The 18283-nt window shown below is 48.2% G+C and overlaps 1 protein-coding gene across 7 annotated transcripts in view; it reads right to left on the bottom strand.

Annotated features, from left to right (window-relative positions):
- Positions 1-18283, bottom strand: part of syt14a (synaptotagmin XIVa) — a 45248-nt gene that overhangs the window by 17030 nt on the left and 9935 nt on the right. For all 7 annotated transcript variants that reach the window (XM_036135068.1, XM_036135063.1, XM_036135064.1 and 4 more), the window contains 5 exons: positions 14785-14937; positions 12868-13095; positions 3131-3402; positions 2613-3062; positions 1737-1926 (listed from right to left, as the gene is read on the bottom strand). In XM_036135068.1, coding sequence (XP_035990961.1) covers positions 1737-1926; positions 2613-3062; positions 3131-3402; positions 12868-13095; positions 14785-14937 — 1293 coding nt within the window. The remainder of the gene's footprint in view (positions 1-1736; positions 1927-2612; positions 3063-3130; positions 3403-12867; positions 13096-14784; positions 14938-18283) is intronic.

Below are 18283 nucleotides of genomic sequence, written 5' to 3'. Positions count from 1 at the left end.
AGGGGCATCTGCAGGGCCTGACCCGGCGTTCTCCCGATTCGGGGGCGACGTGGGCCACACAATAGCTTGTGCATGGGCGCCATCCACCCGGGCTGCTTACACTGCCAGATGGGCAGCTTTTGCTACCTGGTGTGACGATAGGGGGCTGGATCCCATACGTTGTCCCATTCGATCCCTGCTGGCCTTTCTTCAGGGGTTACTTAACCGGGGGCGGTCCCCTTCCACCTTGAAGGTCTATGTGGCTGCCATCTCCCACTGGCACACTGGGTTCAATGGCTGCTCTGCTGGAAGGTGTAGGGACATAGCGCTGTTCCTGAAGGGCGCTAGACGTCTACATCCTCCGAGGCGCTGGGTGGCTCCTACCTGGGATCTTCATTTAGTACTGGAAGCTCTTCATTCCCCACCCTTTGAGCCGATTGCAGCAGTGGATCTAGAATGGCTCTTAATGAAGACGGCCTTCCTGCTGGCCATGGCTTCCAGCAGACGAGTAGGGGAACTGCATGCCATGTCTATAGCCGAGCCCTGTTGTCGGTGGAACCTGGATGGCTCAGGGGTGAACCTGTGGACCGATTCTTCCTTCGTCCCGAAGGCCCCCACAGTGGCAGGCACATTCTTGCCGCTTCAGTTGTCTCTCTTCGAGTCCGGGACCCCCCCTGAAGCTCTGTGTCCAGTCAGAGCGCTGGAGGCCTATGTCCGCGCCACAGCGACCATTCGGCTGACTGACAGCCTCTTTGTATGCTATGCTGGCCAGCAGTGAGGTCGTGCCCTGTCCAAGCAAAGGTTGGCACGTTGGGTTGTGGGGGCGATATCTGTGGCATACTCTCTGCAGGGTCAGCCCCTGCCTCAGGGAGTGCGGTGCCACTCCACGAGGAGCCTGTCAACCTCGTGGGCTGCCATGATGGGGGTGCCACTGGAGTCCATCTGCGAGGCGGCCTCATGGTCTGTGCTGACCATTTTCATGAGGGTTTATAGGGTTAACATGGCTACGCCTCATCCTCTTCAGGGCATCCTGCAGCAACCACCTGGTGCATCCCGCTAAGGTAGGTGCTGCTGCCGGGTTCCGGCGGGTTGTTCCTTTTCTTTCTGCATCCCTGGTTTGCATACGTCATTCAGTGCTTGTAGCACCCCCTCTGCCGGTCAGTAGGGATGAAATAGAACGAGAGTTACGTATGTAACTACGGTTCTATGAATCCCGGATGACCCCCAGAGCGTTCGGTCCCTCGGTATTGCTGGCTCACGAGAAGATCGAGGGACTGAACTACCGGTGTCACGTGCCTCTATAGGCTTCCGCTGATCAGCGGTAGGTCACAGGTGACTTTGTTGATCATCCGGGATTAATAGAACCGTAGTTACATACGTAACTCTCGTTCCCAGCATAGAGCATTTGGTATTTTACGTTGGCTAAAGAGCAGCAGCCTGCAGACATGGAAGCCAGGAAGAGAAGCGGACCAGATAAGAAATAGTTAGCTTGCTAACTAAACATTTTATTTGCCTGAATTACTTTTTTGAAATGTGACTTGGAAAAATCGTTTTTCCTCTCATGACGAGCAAAATAACCCAAACTGCTGCTGTTCATTTTGACTGTGTGACTTCGGATTTATAATCCAGGGTTTGTTTGTTTTTTGGCCGGACGCCATTTTCAGCTTTTAGTATCGGTCCTGTTTTATAAATGAGACCCCCGGTCTTTAAAATGCTCAGATCGGCAGAAACAAAAGCAAACGTTTTAGGGAACTTACTGGGTGGCTTGTTGGCAGCCAGGTTTTTGAAGTGGATGCCTTTGATGACTTCCACGGAGAGGCGGCCGGTGGTGGCGTTGTACACCAGGCCCACGAGGATCTCTGGAGTGGAGGTCTGACTGACAGACTGGAACGATGAGGCGCTTTCGCTGCAGGTCATGTCTGAGAGGCTGACCTGGGACTCACCGCCCTGAAAATGTGTCAGCAGACATTCAGCAAACCCAACTGCTGCAACAATAATTCACCCTCTGCCCATAAATATGGATCGTCATCAGTTCTTATCACTGCCTAAGAAATAAAATCGACATTCAGGACATCCAACGCAGTAACTGCCAAAAGTCCAGCTGTGAGCTTTGATCTGAAAGTCCAAATGTAAAAGCTCCTTCCTGTTGAGAGAAGCACAGAAGGATTCTGCAGAACTTCTAACCACTCCTGGTTATTATGAAGAGTCTGTGGGGCAGCCATGGTGAATTAATATCAGGACCAACCCAGAAAATGTTGTAGGTAGCTATGATGAGCCCTCCTTTATTATTTTATATGATTTCTACTCCAATAAAAGAGTAAAATGCTGTAATTTTGAGTCGTATTTAAAAAATCTCAGGTTAAGAAGATGCGTGCCGCCAAGGTTTAAAACAACAACACTTGCTGATAAATTAGTGAAGAACAAACGTATGTTTCTGTGCATTCTCACTTCCTGAAGATAAAACCAGCTTCAGCCTGTCGCTGTCTGCAACACATAACGTCAACCTAAGGCTGGTCTTTAGGGCGAGGGTTAGCCCAGCCCCTAAATGTGAGCCAATGGCACGAAAGATCAACAAAAGCAGCAACTAATGAGGAGAATGTGGAGACAGCGAGCCCCGCTGTGATGCTCCTTACCGGGAGAGCGCAGCACGGGTCCAGGATGACCGGCACCGACATTTTCCCCTGCAGGATGAGCTTGGTGAAGTAGAACACCTTCTCTCCAAACACCTTCTCCTTCTTCATCCGTCTGATGCTGTAAAGGCGGAACCGGATGGCGTAGTTGCTGATCATCTCCGACTCCACGTGGCTGAAGCGAAACGTCTCGGTGAAGATGGGGCAGGGGCCCCGCTGGACCCCCGTCTTTGCTCTCTGTTTCTTGGTGGGCAGGAGCAGCAGGTGGACCTGCCAGGAAATGTTGCCGGTGCGTTTGATGGAGGGAAGATCGGTCACCGCCATGATGGTCACGGTTAGCTGCTGCTCCTCTGAGTCGTAGTCAAAGACGATGTCCAGGGTGCCGTACTTTGCCATGGGATCCAGTTCGTAACCCTTGGGGAACTGTACAGCCGAGCCACGAGCCGACATGTCCTACAGAAACCAGGGAGAGGTTCAGGGTGGACCAAAGCAGCGCGCGGCCTCTCTGGGCTGGTTCTCACCTCGGGGCTGAGGACAGCCGTGCTGTCGCTGGGGACATCCTCCTCGTAGCCTTTGTTAAGGTAACCTTCACTCCCTTGGCCGTCGCTGCCCTCGCTCAGACACTTCCCAAAGGACAGGTGTGGACTGCCGCTGGTTTGGGACAGGTCACACTTGGCATCGCCCAGGTCTGACAGCGTGCAGGACATCCTCGGAGAACCGTTCTCATCCTGATAGGGAGGCGGTTGAAGCTCATCCAGGGGCGGCGTTCTCCTCATCCTCTGGATGCAGTTGGCTGGTTTGAGGACAGGAGAGTTTGGTTACACAGATTTACATCCAAGTGGATTTAATCAGACGGTAGTAAGGCTGGTTTTACTCTCTTTCCTGAGAAGTTAAACACAAAGACAAGTGAAAGGACTAAAATCTGACAACACAAACTCATTTCTGTTAACACAATCTTTAGAAAAGTTGCTGTCACACTCATTTATTCTTTTTTGTATCCTCATTTACTGAAAAACGTGTTAAAGATGGGGCGTGATTTAGTGGGACATGTTTGAGTCGCTGCATTTGATGTCCTGCTGTTCTGTAAAAATTAATAGAATAAGCAAATGAGAATAAAACTTAAGGGTCTATTTCTCTGTATTTATGCTGCTATAGGCTTAGGCTGCTGGAGGACATCAGGGTCTATTTCTCTCTCTCTGCTGAGTTCTCCTACTGCTCTCCAATCTGCATTGTTTGTTGTTTTTTCAGCTTTTAACTTTTTGTTCTCTCTCTTTTCTCTTCATAGAAGGTACACCTGGTCTGGTGTTCTGTTAGCTGTGACATCATCAGGGGAGGCAGATCATCCTCTATTACCATCTACCATAGAAAGTACTCCTGGGTCAATGTGAGCTTCTGTGCTTTCTGTGTCTCTGCTCTGTCTTCTCTACCATAGAAAGTACTCCTGGGTCAATGTGAGCTTCTGTGCTTTCTGTGTCTCTGCTCTGTCTTCTCTAACATAGAAAGTACTCCTGGGTCAATGTGAGCTTCTGTATTTTCTGTGTCTCTGCTCTGTCTTCTCTAAGCCCCAGTGGGTGGAGGCAGATGAGCGTTCACACTGAGCCTGGTTCTGGTTCTGCTGGAGGTTCTGCTCCCTGTTAAAGGGGAGTTTTCCTCTCCACTGTCGCTTCATGCATGCTCAGTATGAGGGATTGCTGCAAAGCCATCAACAATGCAGACGACTGTCCACTGTGGCTCTACGCTCTTTCAGGAGGAGTGAATGCTGCTTGGAGAGACTTGATGCAACCTGCTGGGTTTCCTTAGAGAGGCAGATGACCGTTCATACTGAGCCCGGTTCTGCCGGAGGTTTTTTTTTCCCGTTAATGGGTGGTTTTTCTTCCCACTGTTGCTTCATGTCCTTGAGAGGAAACTTTCTCACCAACCTGGAGGATCTGATGGAGTCTGACTTTGGAAAGAACCTTGAGATGATGTGATGTTAATTGGTGCTATAGAAATTAAAACTGAAATGGAAATACTGACAATAATCTGTCTATAGATGTTCAAAGCTGCTAGAGAGAAACCCCCAAAAGATGTGCTGTGGTTCTACAAGTTCTGCCTCAGATTTCCTTGTGTAAAAGCAGAAACCATGAGTGATTTTCCTTCACCTCACAGTTCTGCTCTACTTTCTGTCACAGAAGATCCTGATAAAACACAGACGTTTGTAGAACAGCACAAAATAGGGAGGGAATACTTTAGCACAGTTAGAGGAACAGCACTGAATTGTCCGCTCCTTCATAAACCATGGAGCTGCTAGCCGACCAGCGCAGCGCTCCACGTTCCTCCTGCTGAACGAAGAACATTCTTTAATCCGCTCTCCTGTGTACGTTTAGGATTAACTAAAAACGATGAGGGACGCTGGGTTTCCTCCACAAACACAAGAAAGAAGGAAAAAGATGAAGAAGACAACAAGTTTGGTGGGAAGACACGTCTTCTCAGCTGCCTTCTAACTTTTAGAAACAACACTGTGATGATGTAATTTCCTCCAGCACATTGTTCCAGCGCTCTGCTGAGTTCTTCAAACTTTCCGTCTTAATAATCTAAGTGAGACACCAGCTCAAAGTGGCACATATCAGCAGCAGGATGGAGGCAAACGAGTCTTAACTAAGTGTCATGGAGGGCTTGATAAAAGGAGCAAATGCATTTTGAGCTGTGGAGCCGGGGGCGGCTGATGTGATGGAGCTGCTGTGTAAAGGCGCTGCTCTTTGCTCCAGCCTTCTAATTAGGACGCTTACCCTCTCTGCTCACGTCTAACCCAGCCTCGCTTCTCAGCTCCGTCTTCTTTCAACTAGCTGCTTTTTGCCTTCCTGCGTTGCCTAATGCGGGGAAATGTTTCCTCTGAAGCTGCTGGAAATCCACCAGGTGAGGAACAACGGCAGCTGCTCCTTTACCAAGGACCTGACCTCTGACCTCTGAGCACAACGCCGATTTATACGGAACGGTTCAGCATGAGCAGCCGCCAATGATGCGGCCGCTGAAGGCTGCCGTCTGCTTTATGAAGCACAGACATGATGTCATGACTTTAATCGGCCCACAGAGGGGTTTTATTTTTAACTGCTGGCTCCTGCATGATTCATGCCATGTTTCATGTTTTGGCTTTTATTTAACCCAAACGTCCCGGTGAGCAGCATCTGTTCAGGGGGGGGGGGGGGGGGCAAAAGCCTCGTTAAGAAACGCACAAACTGAAACACACAGAAAAAAACAAACTCAGTATAATATCTGTAACACTTTATTAATTTTCAATGCAGCAGTTTACATAAATATGAAATCACTGATGATGTCAGGAAATATTACTGATGATGTCAGTGGGGATTGCTGATGATGTCGGAGGGGATTGCTGATGATGTCAGAGGGGATTGCTGATAATGTAAGATAAGATTACTGATGATGTCAGGAAATATTACTGGTGATGTCAGTGGGGATTGCTGATGATGTCGGAGGAATCACTGAATATATCAGAGCAGATTGACAATGTGAGATGGGAATTGTTGATTATATCAGATAAGATTGCTGATGATGTCAGTGGGGATTGCTGATGATGTCAGAGGGGATTGCTGATGATGTAAGATAAGATTGCTGATGATGTCAGGGAAGATCGCTGGTGATGTCAGTGGGGATTGCTGGTGATGTCAGAGGGGATTGCTGATTATGTCAAAGGGGATTGCTGATGATGTCGGAGGGGATTGCTGATGATGTCGGAGGAATCACTGAATATATCAGAGCAGATTGACAATGTGAGATGGGAATTGTTGATTATATCAGATAAGATTGCTGATGATGTCAGTGGGGATTGCTGATGATGTCAGAGGGGATTGCTGATGATGTAAGATAAGATTGCTGATGATGTCAGGGAAGATCGCTGATGATGTCAGTGGGGATTGCTGATGATGTCAGAGGGGATTGCTGGTGATGTCAGAGGGGATTGCTGATTATGTCAAAGGTGATCACAGGAATTGGTGAGAGTGTGAGCAAAGAACCTGGGTTAGACTCAAAGTGCGCTTCAGGATGAATTTCTGAAAAGTTTCCCAAACTGTTTCTCTGAGGTCTGAAGCTGAGACTTCAGCTGTCCATCACTGAGTCAGAATATGACTGATCTTAGTTATGAGAAAACCTCATGTTATACTGGTACAGGACTGAATGTGGTTCTGCTCATACAGTTGCTGCGGTGCACTGTAATGTAATGGTCCATATGGAGGCATGGACCGTGGTCAGTCTGATCTCTCTTCTTGGTTGTAGTGGATGCAGCTCCCAGTATGATATCTATAGTTGGTTGTCCATCCCAGTCTGTCCTGGTCCTCTTCATGACCCCCTTCCATGTCTCTCTATTGTTTCTGAATCATCCAAAAAAAGCTTGCGGGGTTCCCAACTTATGATTCCGTGTTATTTCTGCAGCAGAGCAGAATATCAGGAAACAATTCTGAATAACAACAGTTAATAAAAAGCAATCCTTGTTTTGCAGACGAACACCTGCTGTGGCGTGTTTGTGGGTCGTGCTCAGAATGCAGAAGCTGGCTTGTTAGAACGGGCAATTTTGTCCAGTTTACAGTCCGGTTTACATTAAAAGTAGAAAATAAGCAGAAAAGGTGACGTTTTGCTTCATAGAGAACTACATGTTCCAGGAGCGACACTGTTCAACATGAACACATTGGATCTGGGCTTAGGTAGCATCCTAAAGGTTTTCCAGGTTCTGTATGCAACTATGAAACTATCAGGGGAGCATTTTCCATCCCCCTAGGGTTGGACCGTCAACCTGCAGAGACAAGGGAATCACTTGGCCATTGTAAAAGTAAAAGCTTTTTTCTCTTAGTCAGGATATTCAACTGACTACTTTATAAAGTTCACGGTGCAAAATAAGTTTTAAAGGCAAGTAAATATATTTTTTCAAGATACCAGAACATTAAAGGTTCCAGGTACCAGGTCCTGTTATCGTGAAGCCAGAACAGAACCTCCTCCAGGTCATGTAGCGTGGAAAATGTAAGGTTAGTACTTGCACCGCAGCAGTGTGTAACAAACATAGAATCTGGTTTTATTAAGAATACATTTCAATTTGACCAAAGACCTTTTTTAAAACAGCTTGAAGACAGAATGATGAAGTTTGTTGCTACTGCTGACAGCAAATAGTGAAAGCTTTGGCTTTCTGCAGCATCTGAGCGGTTTGTCTGAGGAACTGATCCGATGTCTCAGTCTGGATGTGAGAACAAAGTGTGAGTTTCAGTGAGATGTGTTTCACCGAAGGCAGCTGTTAAAATATGTGTTGCAATGCAGTCATCCTCACGTGTTTCACATCCACACGCTGAGAGTCGGCAGCTCTTTCACATTCAGGGAGGTGACTTTTCAGTGAAGGAGGCAAGAAAGGAGAACAAGCTGCAGGTTGTTGTGACCAACTCCACCCAACAGCTACAGTCAGCAGGGAAACATCAGCATCTAGATGAAACATCTGGAAGCACAAAGATAACTGTCTAAGACAGCTAAACATCGCTAGGAACAGGATCCATGATGAGCCGGATCTCCTGGTAGCTGCTTCTGTTGTGTTTTAATTACACTGCTGTAGCCACGCTACATCGATCCTTTATGCTGTAGACACGCCATGTCAATACTTTAGACCGTAGCTGCTGTAGCGACACTAAATCTATCCCATAGCTGCTGTAGCGATGCTACATCGATCCTTTAGACTGTAGCTGCTGTAGCGACGCTACATCGATCCTTTATGCTGTAGACGCGCCATGTCAATACTTCAGACCGTAGCTGCTGTAGCGACGCTAAATCTATCCCATAGCTGCTGTAGCGATGCTACATCGATCCTTCAGACCGTAGCTGCTGTAGCGATGCTACATCGATCCTTCAGACCGTAGCTGCTGTAGCGATGCTACATCGATCCTTCAGACCGTAGCTGCTGTAGCGATGCTACATCGATCCTTCAGACCGTAGCTGCTGTAGCGATGCTACATCGATCCTTCAGACCGTAGCTGCTGTAGCGATGCTACATCGATCCTTCAGACCGTAGCTGCTGTAGCGATGCTACATCGATCCTTTAGACTGTAGCTGCTGTAGCGACACTAAATCTATCCCATAGCTGCTGTAGCGACGCTACATCGATCCTTCAGACCGTAGCTGCTGTAGCGATGCTACATCGATCCTTCAGACCGTAGCTGCTGTAGCGATGCTACATCGATCCTTCAGACCGTAGCTGCTGTAGCGATGCTACATCGATCCTTTAGACTGTAGCTGCTGTAGCGATGCTACATCGATCCTTCAGACCGTAGCTGCTGTAGCGATGCTACATCGATCCTTTAGCCCGTAGCTGCTGTAGCGACGCTACATCGATCCTTTAGACTGTAGCTGCTGTAGCGACGCTATATCGATGCTTCAGACCGTAGCTGCTGTAGCGATGCTACATCGATCCTTTAGACCGTAGCTGCTGCAGCGATGCTACATCGATCCTTCAGACTGTAGCTGCTGTAGCGATGCTACATCGATCCTTTAGACTGTAGCTGCTGTAGCGATGCTACATCGATCCTTTAGACTGTAGCTGCTGTAGCGACGCTAAATCTATCCCATAGCTGCTGTAGCGATACTACATCGATCCTTCAGACCGTAGCTGCTGTAGCGATGCTACATCGATCCTTCAGACCGTAGCTGCTGCAGCGATGCTACATCGATCCTTCAGACTGTAGCTGCTGTAGCGATGCTACATCGATCCTTTAGACTGTAGCTGCTGTAGCGATGCTACATCGATCCTTTAGACTGTAGCTGCTGTAGCGACGCTAAATCTATCCCATAGCTGCTGTAGCGATACTACATCGATCCTTCAGACCGTAGCTGCTGTAGCGATGCTACATCGATCCTTTAGCCCGTAGCTGCTGTAGCGACGCTACATCGATCCTTTAGACTGTAGCTGCTGTAGCGACGCTATATCGATGCTTCAGACCGTAGCTGCTGTAGCGATGCTACATCGATCCTTTAGACCGTAGCTGCTGCAGCGATGCTACATCGATCCTTCAGACTGTAGCTGCTGTAGCGATGCTACATCGATCCTTTAGACTGTAGCTGCTGTAGCGATGCTACATCGATCCTTTAGACTGTAGCTGCTGTAGCGACGCTAAATCTATCCCATAGCTGCTGTAGCGATACTACATCGATCCTTCAGACCGTAGCTGCTGTAGCGATGCTACATCGATCCTTCAGACCGTAGCTGCTGCAGCGATGCTACATCGATCCTTCAGACTGTAGCTGCTGTAGCGATGCTACATCGATCCTTTAGACTGTAGCTGCTGTAGCGATGCTACATCGATCCTTTAGACTGTAGCTGCTGTAGCGACGCTAAATCTATCCCATAGCTGCTGTAGCGATACTACATCGATCCTTCAGACCGTAGCTGCTGTAGCGATGCTACATCGATCCTTCAGACCGTAGCTGCTGTAGCGATGCTACATCGATCCTTCAGACCGTAGCTGCTGTAGCGACGCTACATCGATCCTTCAGACCGTAGCTGCTGTAGCGATGCTACATCGATCCTTTAGACTGTAGCTGCTGTAGCGACACTAAATCTATCCCATAGCTGCTGTAGCGACGCTACATCGATCCTTCAGACCGTAGCTGCTGTAGCGATGCTACATCGATCCTTCAGACCGTAGCTGCTGTAGCGATGCTACATCGATCCTTCAGACCGTAGCTGCTGTAGCGACGCTACATCGATCCTTTAGACTGTAGCTGCTGTAGCGATGCTACATCGATCCTTCAGACCGTAGCTGCTGTAGCGATGCTACATCGATCCTTTAGCCCGTAGCTGCTGTAGCGACGCTACATCGATCCTTTAGACTGTAGCTGCTGTAGCGACGCTATATCGATGCTTCAGACCGTAGCTGCTGTAGCGATGCTACATCGATCCTTTAGACCGTAGCTGCTGCAGCGATGCTACATCGATCCTTCAGACTGTAGCTGCTGTAGCGACGCTACATCGATCCTTTAGACTGTAGCTGCTGTAGTGATGCTACATCGATCCTTCAGACTGTAGCTGCTGTAGCGACGCTACATCGATCCTTTAGCTCGTAGCTGCTGTAGCGACGCTACATCGATCCTTCAGACTGTAGCTGCTGTAGCGACGCTACATCGATCCTTTAGACTGTAGCTGCTGTAGCGACGCTACATCGATCCTTTAGACTGTAGCTGCTGTAGCGACGCTACATCGATCCTTTAGACCGTAGCTGCTGTAGCGATGCTACATCGATCCTTTAGACTGTAGCTGCTGTAGCGACGCTACATCGATCCTTTAGCCCGTAGCTGCTGTAGCGACGCTACATCGATCCTTCAGACCGTAGCTGCTGTAGCGACGCTACATCGATCCTTTAGACCGTAGCTGCTGTAGCGATGCTACATCGATCCTTTAGCCCGTAGCTGCTGTAGCGACGCTACATCGATCCTTCAGACCGTAGCTGCTGTAGCGATGCTACATCGATCCTTCAGACCGTAGCTGCTGTAGCGACGCTACATCGATCCTTCAGACCGTAGCTGCTGTAGCGACGCTACATCGATCCTTCAGACCGTAGCTGCTGTAGCGATGCTATATCGATCCTTCAGACCGTAGCTGCTGTAGCGATGCTACATCGATCCTTCAGACCGTAGCTGCTGTAGCGACGCTACATCGATCCTTCAGACCGTAGCTGCTGTAGCGATGCTACATCGATCCTTCAGACCGTAGCTGCTGTAGCGATGCTATATCGATCCTTCAGACCGTAGCTGATGTAGTCGATCGTTCAGAGTGTAGCTGCTGTCGTCTCTGATGTAAAGTTACCTGCTGACACTAAAAGTCCTTTAAGTAGGATTTAAACCAGTGGAGAGCTGTAGCAGAAAGGCAGTTTTCTATTTACTATTTATGAATACTGATTTATAATTAATACAATTAACAAATACATTTTATTTTATTAGACTCAAAGTAACTTAAATCCATATTTATTTTTAATCTGCCTGCTACATTTAATAGGTGTCATATAACCAGCACCAGACATAGAAGTGACTCTACTGACCCCTAGTGGTCACAGGGAGGTGCTGACAGCTGGGACTGAACCTTTCTTTCTGCTCGCTGTGGGTTCGGCTCCTTCCTCCTGCAGCTCCTCCCCTCTGAAGCATCTACCCACTCAGACAGCGCCACCTCTGGGCCTTAATCCGCTGCATGAACCAAACCCTCCAGCTGAGCCAGTATTCCTGCTGCGCAGGGTGGCATAGTGGTCTCAGCAGGGCATTCTGGGAAGCTGCAAGTTTGCCGGTTTGAATCCCACAGACTGCCACTCTGGGTCCTTATGTATATATATAGATAGATCACTATGAATGTAAATAAGACACCATATGCCCATTCCTATTTCTTTTGTATCCTTTTTGATCCATTGTATATATGAAGATTCACTGTATATAACTGAATGCACCTTTCCTACTCTGCACCTTGTTGTATGAGCCGATGTGACGAGTGAATTTCTCCATTGTGAGATCAATAAAGCCTCTCTTATCTTATCTTATCTTAAGTGCTGATAACCTTTTTTCTGTCTCAGACTGGAAGGCCAAGCTGAGGTCCTGAGGAGGCGGCTCGCTGGGAGAGGGAAACAGGTTTCTGCCTCCTGACCACAGACCAGACTGCAGGTTCCTCCTCAGTTAGACGTTACTTAGCTACAACATTAGAGGCGCTGGAAAACTGGCAGATGTTCCCTGGAAAGGTTCCCTCTATCCATCTGTCCCCTAGAAAATGTACTGGTGAAGATGCTGAGAGGAGGAAGTGGCAGCTGATGAGTGGAAGGAGCTGCTCGGTCAGGTGAAAACTGCTCCAAACGCTGTGGGCTGGAAACACTGAGCCTGTTGGTGTGAGTCAAAGGCAGAGGATCCTCTGCTACTGTCAGCACAGAGGGATGAAGAAGAAAGGACAAAGAGGGAGGCCCGAGGAACAGGAGGGGACTGAACTATAGCCCAGGAGGATGGTGGGGATGAGGAGGAGGTGTGGGGGAGAATGAGAGGAGAACAGGCAGGGAGTGTGAGAGGATACAGTCCATGCAGGAGGAGTGGGGGCATGAAAGCAGCAGCAGCAGCAGCAGCAGGTCTCTGGGAATGAGACAGCCTGGATCAGCGTGGATCAGCGTGGATCAGCGTGATCAGCGTGGATCAGCGTGGATCAGCGTGGATCAGCGTGATCAGCCTGCTGCTGGTTGCATTTAGCATGCTGCGCGGCACGTGGAGGACCTACCGTCGTCTGCTGAAGCCTCGCTGCTGTAGCCGTCATAATCTGCTGTCAGAGGGCTGTACTTCTGCCGGCTCTCCCACCTGAACCCTCCCAGGTGTCTGGTGTTGCAGGCCGCCTTGGTTCCTCCACGGAGGCCCTGGGAGCGGCTGACCGCCTCCTGGTACTGACCCATCAGCTCGTCTTCGCTGTCTGAGGAAGAGTCCTGCAGGTCGCCGTCGGCGGACGGCTTTTCTGTTGGAGGACGCAGACCAGAAGGTAGCTGTCAGCGTTTCTGCTGCCTCTGATTCTCCTATTAAACATCAGGCCAGCAAAACGTTACAACTTCTGAACTTCTGAACAAAACATGAAAATCTAGATTCAACATCATCGCTGTGGAGCGTAGAATAGAGAGAAATAAGGAATTTGACCTAAAAAGGTCAGTGGATCACAAAGGTTCTCAAATGTCAGCATCAGAACCTTCTGCTGGTCCCACATGGACCTTTCCATGTGTCTGCAGTGGTTCCTATAGTTCTGATGGGTTAAACAGTTCTGATCCACCAAGCTCCTCTACATTCTGGTTCTGATTGCTGTCCTGCTTCAGTCTGCCTGGAGGTCCCGTCTCTGGTCAGTGTTCTGCTCCGTGTTCTGGGATGTTCTTCCTCACGTCAGATGGTGTCCATCTAACTAAGCTAGCTGCTAGCGTCAGCCATGACGGTTCTACCTGCCCCTCCCCCCCCACAAACCGGACCGGTCCACCAGCCCATGCATCTGAAGGACAGAACCTAGCAGATGTTTCTGAGTCTTCTGTCCAGAACCAGCCCTGTGGACCTGTCGGGTTAAACCTGATCTATTCCGACAAATCCTTCGCTTTGAAGGAACTTTTTAGTTCTTACTCAAACATGGCACCAGAACCAGAACTTTGTGGAGATGAAATATCTCCTCCTGCTGAGGTCTTTACAGGCAGCTTCATCTGATGGACAACGCCTGCTTTAATTATTCAGAGTTTCAGGTGTTTAACAGAAGCATTTTACAGTTTCATCATCTCTGGACCACCCGGTCCAATCGGGCTTTTTCTGTGTCTCTGTTTCCACGCTGTCTTTAGGCTGAAGACATCCTGACTCAAAGGAGCTTTTTACCAACATATAATTACTGTAATGTTTGTTTTTAATTACATAATGAGCCATTTAGATTCTAATGATGCTTTAATTGTGATTTAAAGGTTATTCTCTGCCTCTGTGAAGCATTTTAATCTTTCTATCTGTGGGAGGAGGAAGGAAACAGACTTGATTAAACCCGACAGCCGCTGTGCTCTGAGGCATCCTAACAGACGTGTTCATGCATTTAAACACTCAGGGTCTCCATCAGTGACTCTGCTGCACATTCTGAGAGGGTTTATGAGAAAAACTTCAAATAAACCTGTTGCCATGGCGTTCTGGTCACAATCAGTCACATTATGCAACAGTGCCGAGTTACACAACACAAGCTTATTTATGGAAACCTGTGAAAAATCAACATTTCATCAGATGAATTCTAATAACACAAAAACATCTAAAACAATTTCCACAAAAGTTCCACATAAAGCTGCATTTATGGATTCTAGCTGGTGATCTGGGTAGTAAAGGTTACAGTTAGTCTACTTTCACATGCAGGTCCTCACTAATAAATAAAACAGCATCGCCACAGAGAAAGCTTTGACCATGAACGCTGGAAGGCGCTGCAGCGCCGCTTCCTCCAGCAGGGGGCAGCAGAGCTTCTCCTCAGGTGTACCTGCTACCTGTGTCCGGACCGCTGCAGGTAGAAGAGGGCAGGCTGAGGCCAGACGGCCACCCTCCCAGGTTCTGGTTCTGGTTCTGGTTCTGGTTCTGGTTCTGGTTCTGGTTCTGGAGCAGCTGCAGCCCCCTCATCCATGACAAAGACCCTGCGCTGTGAAGACGGGCTCACCTTGCAGCTCGGGGTTCTTCCTGAAGTCATCGAGGCACTGGAGGCCCGCCGGGTTCTCTAGGATCAGTTTGTTGTTGAGGTACCAGAAGAGGAAGGTCATGAGGATGATGAAGAGTCCGATGGCCGTCAGAAACCCCAGAACCTCCGGAGAAACTGAAACCGACAGGAAGACAGCACCTCAGCTTTTAAAGTCTGAATAAATAAAAACTGTTTCCAGCTTCTTCCAGGTCACAAGTTTACATACACCAGCCAGGCACACAGGACAGTCGGATCAAAGGCGACATGTCAGCGGACCGGGTCGGAGCAGACAGAACCAGAACCACGGCCGCTTCCTTCACTCGCCAACGCATCACTCAGGACCTTCAGCCTCCCATGTGACCTTCCACTACCAAGATCTGCTGTGAGATCTGCTCAGAGGTTTCAGGACAACACGACCCAACTTCTAACGGACCAGCGGCGCCGGACTCTCCCTCTGAAACCCAAAGGTTCTGGTTCTGTTCTTGGAGAGAGACGATCGGAGGATGTGATTAAAGAGCTGCTGAGGAGCGAGCCGGTGTCTCCAGTTCTGCATGAATGAATCTCTGCTAGGGAGAGGTCCACTTGGTTCTCCAGAACCCAACAGCAGCTCGTCAGGTACCACAGTAAACGGTGTGGCGATAAAGAGGTTCTGCTGCAAGGTAACATAAACCCAGCTGGAACCACACAGAACCAGGAGGAACCCAACCATCCACCTCTGGATTGGATCCAATTGGACCACTCCTAAGGTTCTACAGAACTTTCCTGCTCATATTTATAACGTTCCACTCAAACACATGTGAACGTATGACAATAATGTCCAGTTCTTATGCGGCACCAGTTAACAACAGAACCATCTCAGCACCTTCAGAACCGGTCAGTCCAATACAATCGGACTTCGATTCAATCACATACCGTCCAGTTCCTTTAAAGCGGTACCATCCGGGTTGGTTTAATGGAGATCCAGATTTATGAATCCTTAACTTTAATTCTCAGCCCTTCACTACAGCCATGCCTCACCGTTCATCCCTGCTTATCCAGAACCTGCTACCAGAACCAACAATGACCTGCAGGCTGCTATCAAAGCAACCTGGACCTCCAGAACCCCTCAGCAGAACCACAGGCGGACCTCCTCCATGCCCCACCGCAGTGATGCAGGAATTCACCCAAAAGGAGCCCTGACCCGGTTCTGATGTGGAAAATGTCCTTTCTATGGATTTTCTGTTATGTTCTGATTTTCATTCTCTGTGGTCAGAACCATCAGAATTACACGAAATAAAGACTTGAAATATTTCCCTGTTTGATGAATCTATAATTCATGAGTTTCACTTTCTGACCAAAACCTTTGCACATTATTCTCATTCCTTAGAAGCAGCAGCGTTTACAGTAGAAGACGTGAAGAGGGACTGGTCCGTTTCACTGTCACATGTTAGCCTACAGCCAGATGTTTGTTTCAGCCTAACCAGATGTGCGCGTCAGAAAGAAACGGCTGATCTTCACAGCTTATGGCCGGTTCTCGTCATCAGGTCACATGGTGTCGGAGGAGCAGGAGCGCCATCCTGTTCACACCCTGCCTGAATTATTCACAGCGCAGATGGAGCGGCAGCCATTCTGCTCTGGATCATTTTCCAAACCGCACAACAAGGAAATAATCCCAGAAATCCGAGTAAAAAACAGCAGAATTGAATCTAAACCTGGACTGTTTCAGGTTTTCTTACTGCGCTGCGGAAACACCGGCGCTCCGGTGCTGAAAGGGTTAATGCGTGGTCCCGTTCTCCTCTTTGAATTATTGCATCAAATGAACTGCAGGCCATTAAAACACTGAGAATAACCTTTAGATAACTGGCGTGGGACTGATGAGTGAGTCACCAGAAGAGCAGACAGCATCAGACTTTGTTACACAAGAAGCAGCAAACAATGATGCAAACAGTGCAGGTCAGTCTTTGACAATGAAAGCGTCAGATTGGCTCATTAATGTATTATTTCCTTAAAGCAGAGGAACAGACCTGCATCCTCTGATGGACATGTTAACATTTAAAAAACTGTTGCTGACAGAACAGTTCTGCAAAGCTGCCCTTCATAGCTCCCTGTTAAATCCTGAATAGGCTTTAAAATTATATATATAAACATATATATTCAGTTCAACTCAGTTAATTTTATTTCTATAGCACCAATTAACATCAAATCATCTGAAGTCTCTTTCCAAAGTCAGACTCCATCAGATCCTCCAGGTTGGTGAGAAAGTTTCCTCTCTAAGGAAACCCAGCAGGTTGCATCAAGTCTCTCCAAGCAGCATTCACTCCTCCTGAAAGAGCGTAGAGCCACAGTGGACAGTCGTCTGCATTGTTGATGGCTTTGCAGCAATCCCTCATACTGAGCATGCATGAAGCGACAGTGGAGAGGAAAACTCCCCTTTAACAGGGAGCAGAACCTCCAGCAGAACCAGAACCAGGCTCAGTGTGAACGCTCATCTGCCTCCACCCACTGGGGCTTAGAGAAGACAGAGCAGAGACACAGAAAGCTCAGAAGCTCACATTGACCCAGGAGTACTTTCTATGTTAGAGAAGACAGAGCAGAGACACAGAAAGCACAGAAGCTCACATTGACCCAGGAGTACTTTCTATGTTAGAGAAGACAGAGCAGAGACACAGAAAGCTCAGAAGCTCACATTGACCCAGGAGTACTTTCTATGTTAGAGAAGACAGAGCAGAGACACAGAAAGCTCAGATTGACCCAGGAGTACTTTCTATGTTAGAGAAGACAGAGCAGAGACACAGAAAGCACAGAAGCTCACATTGACCCAGGAGTACTTTCTATGTTAGAGAAGACAGAGCAGAGACACAGAAAGCACAGAAGCTCAGATTGACCCAGGAGTACTTTCTATGTTAGAGAAGACAGAGCAGAGACACAGAAAGCTCAGAAGCTCACATTGAGCCAGGAGTACTTTCTATGCTACAGGGTGATGGCAGACTAGCTCCAGGTGGCTGTGTCTAGGAGAGAAAGGCAGTTAAGAAGATAAAGTCTGGTCCAGTTTTCCGGTCTAGAGGATGAAATCAGAATCAATGTTATTCTCTCAGTATGAATGAACAAAGAAGGAATTTAACTTTGGATTCCAACAGTCGCATTGTGTAAAAAACAGGCTGATAAGTAATCTATAAAGGAAAAGACATTATTCAAGATCACTGCTATAAGCTTAGGCTGCTGGATGTCTCTCTCTCTGCTGAGTTCTCCTACTGCTCTCCAATCTGCATTGTTTGTCGTCATTTCAGCTTTTAACTTTTTGTTCTCTCTCTTTTTTCTTCATAGAAAGTACACCTGGTCTGGCGTTCTGTTAGCTGTGACATCATCCAGATAAGGCAGATCATCTGAGCTGCTGCTGTCAACAACATCATCCTATAGGTGATCCAGCTGGTTCTGTCTCTCAGAGTCCAACCCTGTTTCTCTCCTAGACGAAGCTTCACTGCACCTACCTGAGCTCTCCTTC

The sequence above is a fragment of the Fundulus heteroclitus genome, unplaced genomic scaffold, assembly GCF_011125445.2.
Source record: "Fundulus heteroclitus isolate FHET01 unplaced genomic scaffold, MU-UCD_Fhet_4.1 scaffold_99, whole genome shotgun sequence".
In the NCBI taxonomy this organism is placed as follows: domain Eukaryota; kingdom Metazoa; phylum Chordata; class Actinopteri; order Cyprinodontiformes; family Fundulidae; genus Fundulus; species Fundulus heteroclitus.
This window is presented reverse-complemented; position numbering and strand designations above follow the sequence as displayed.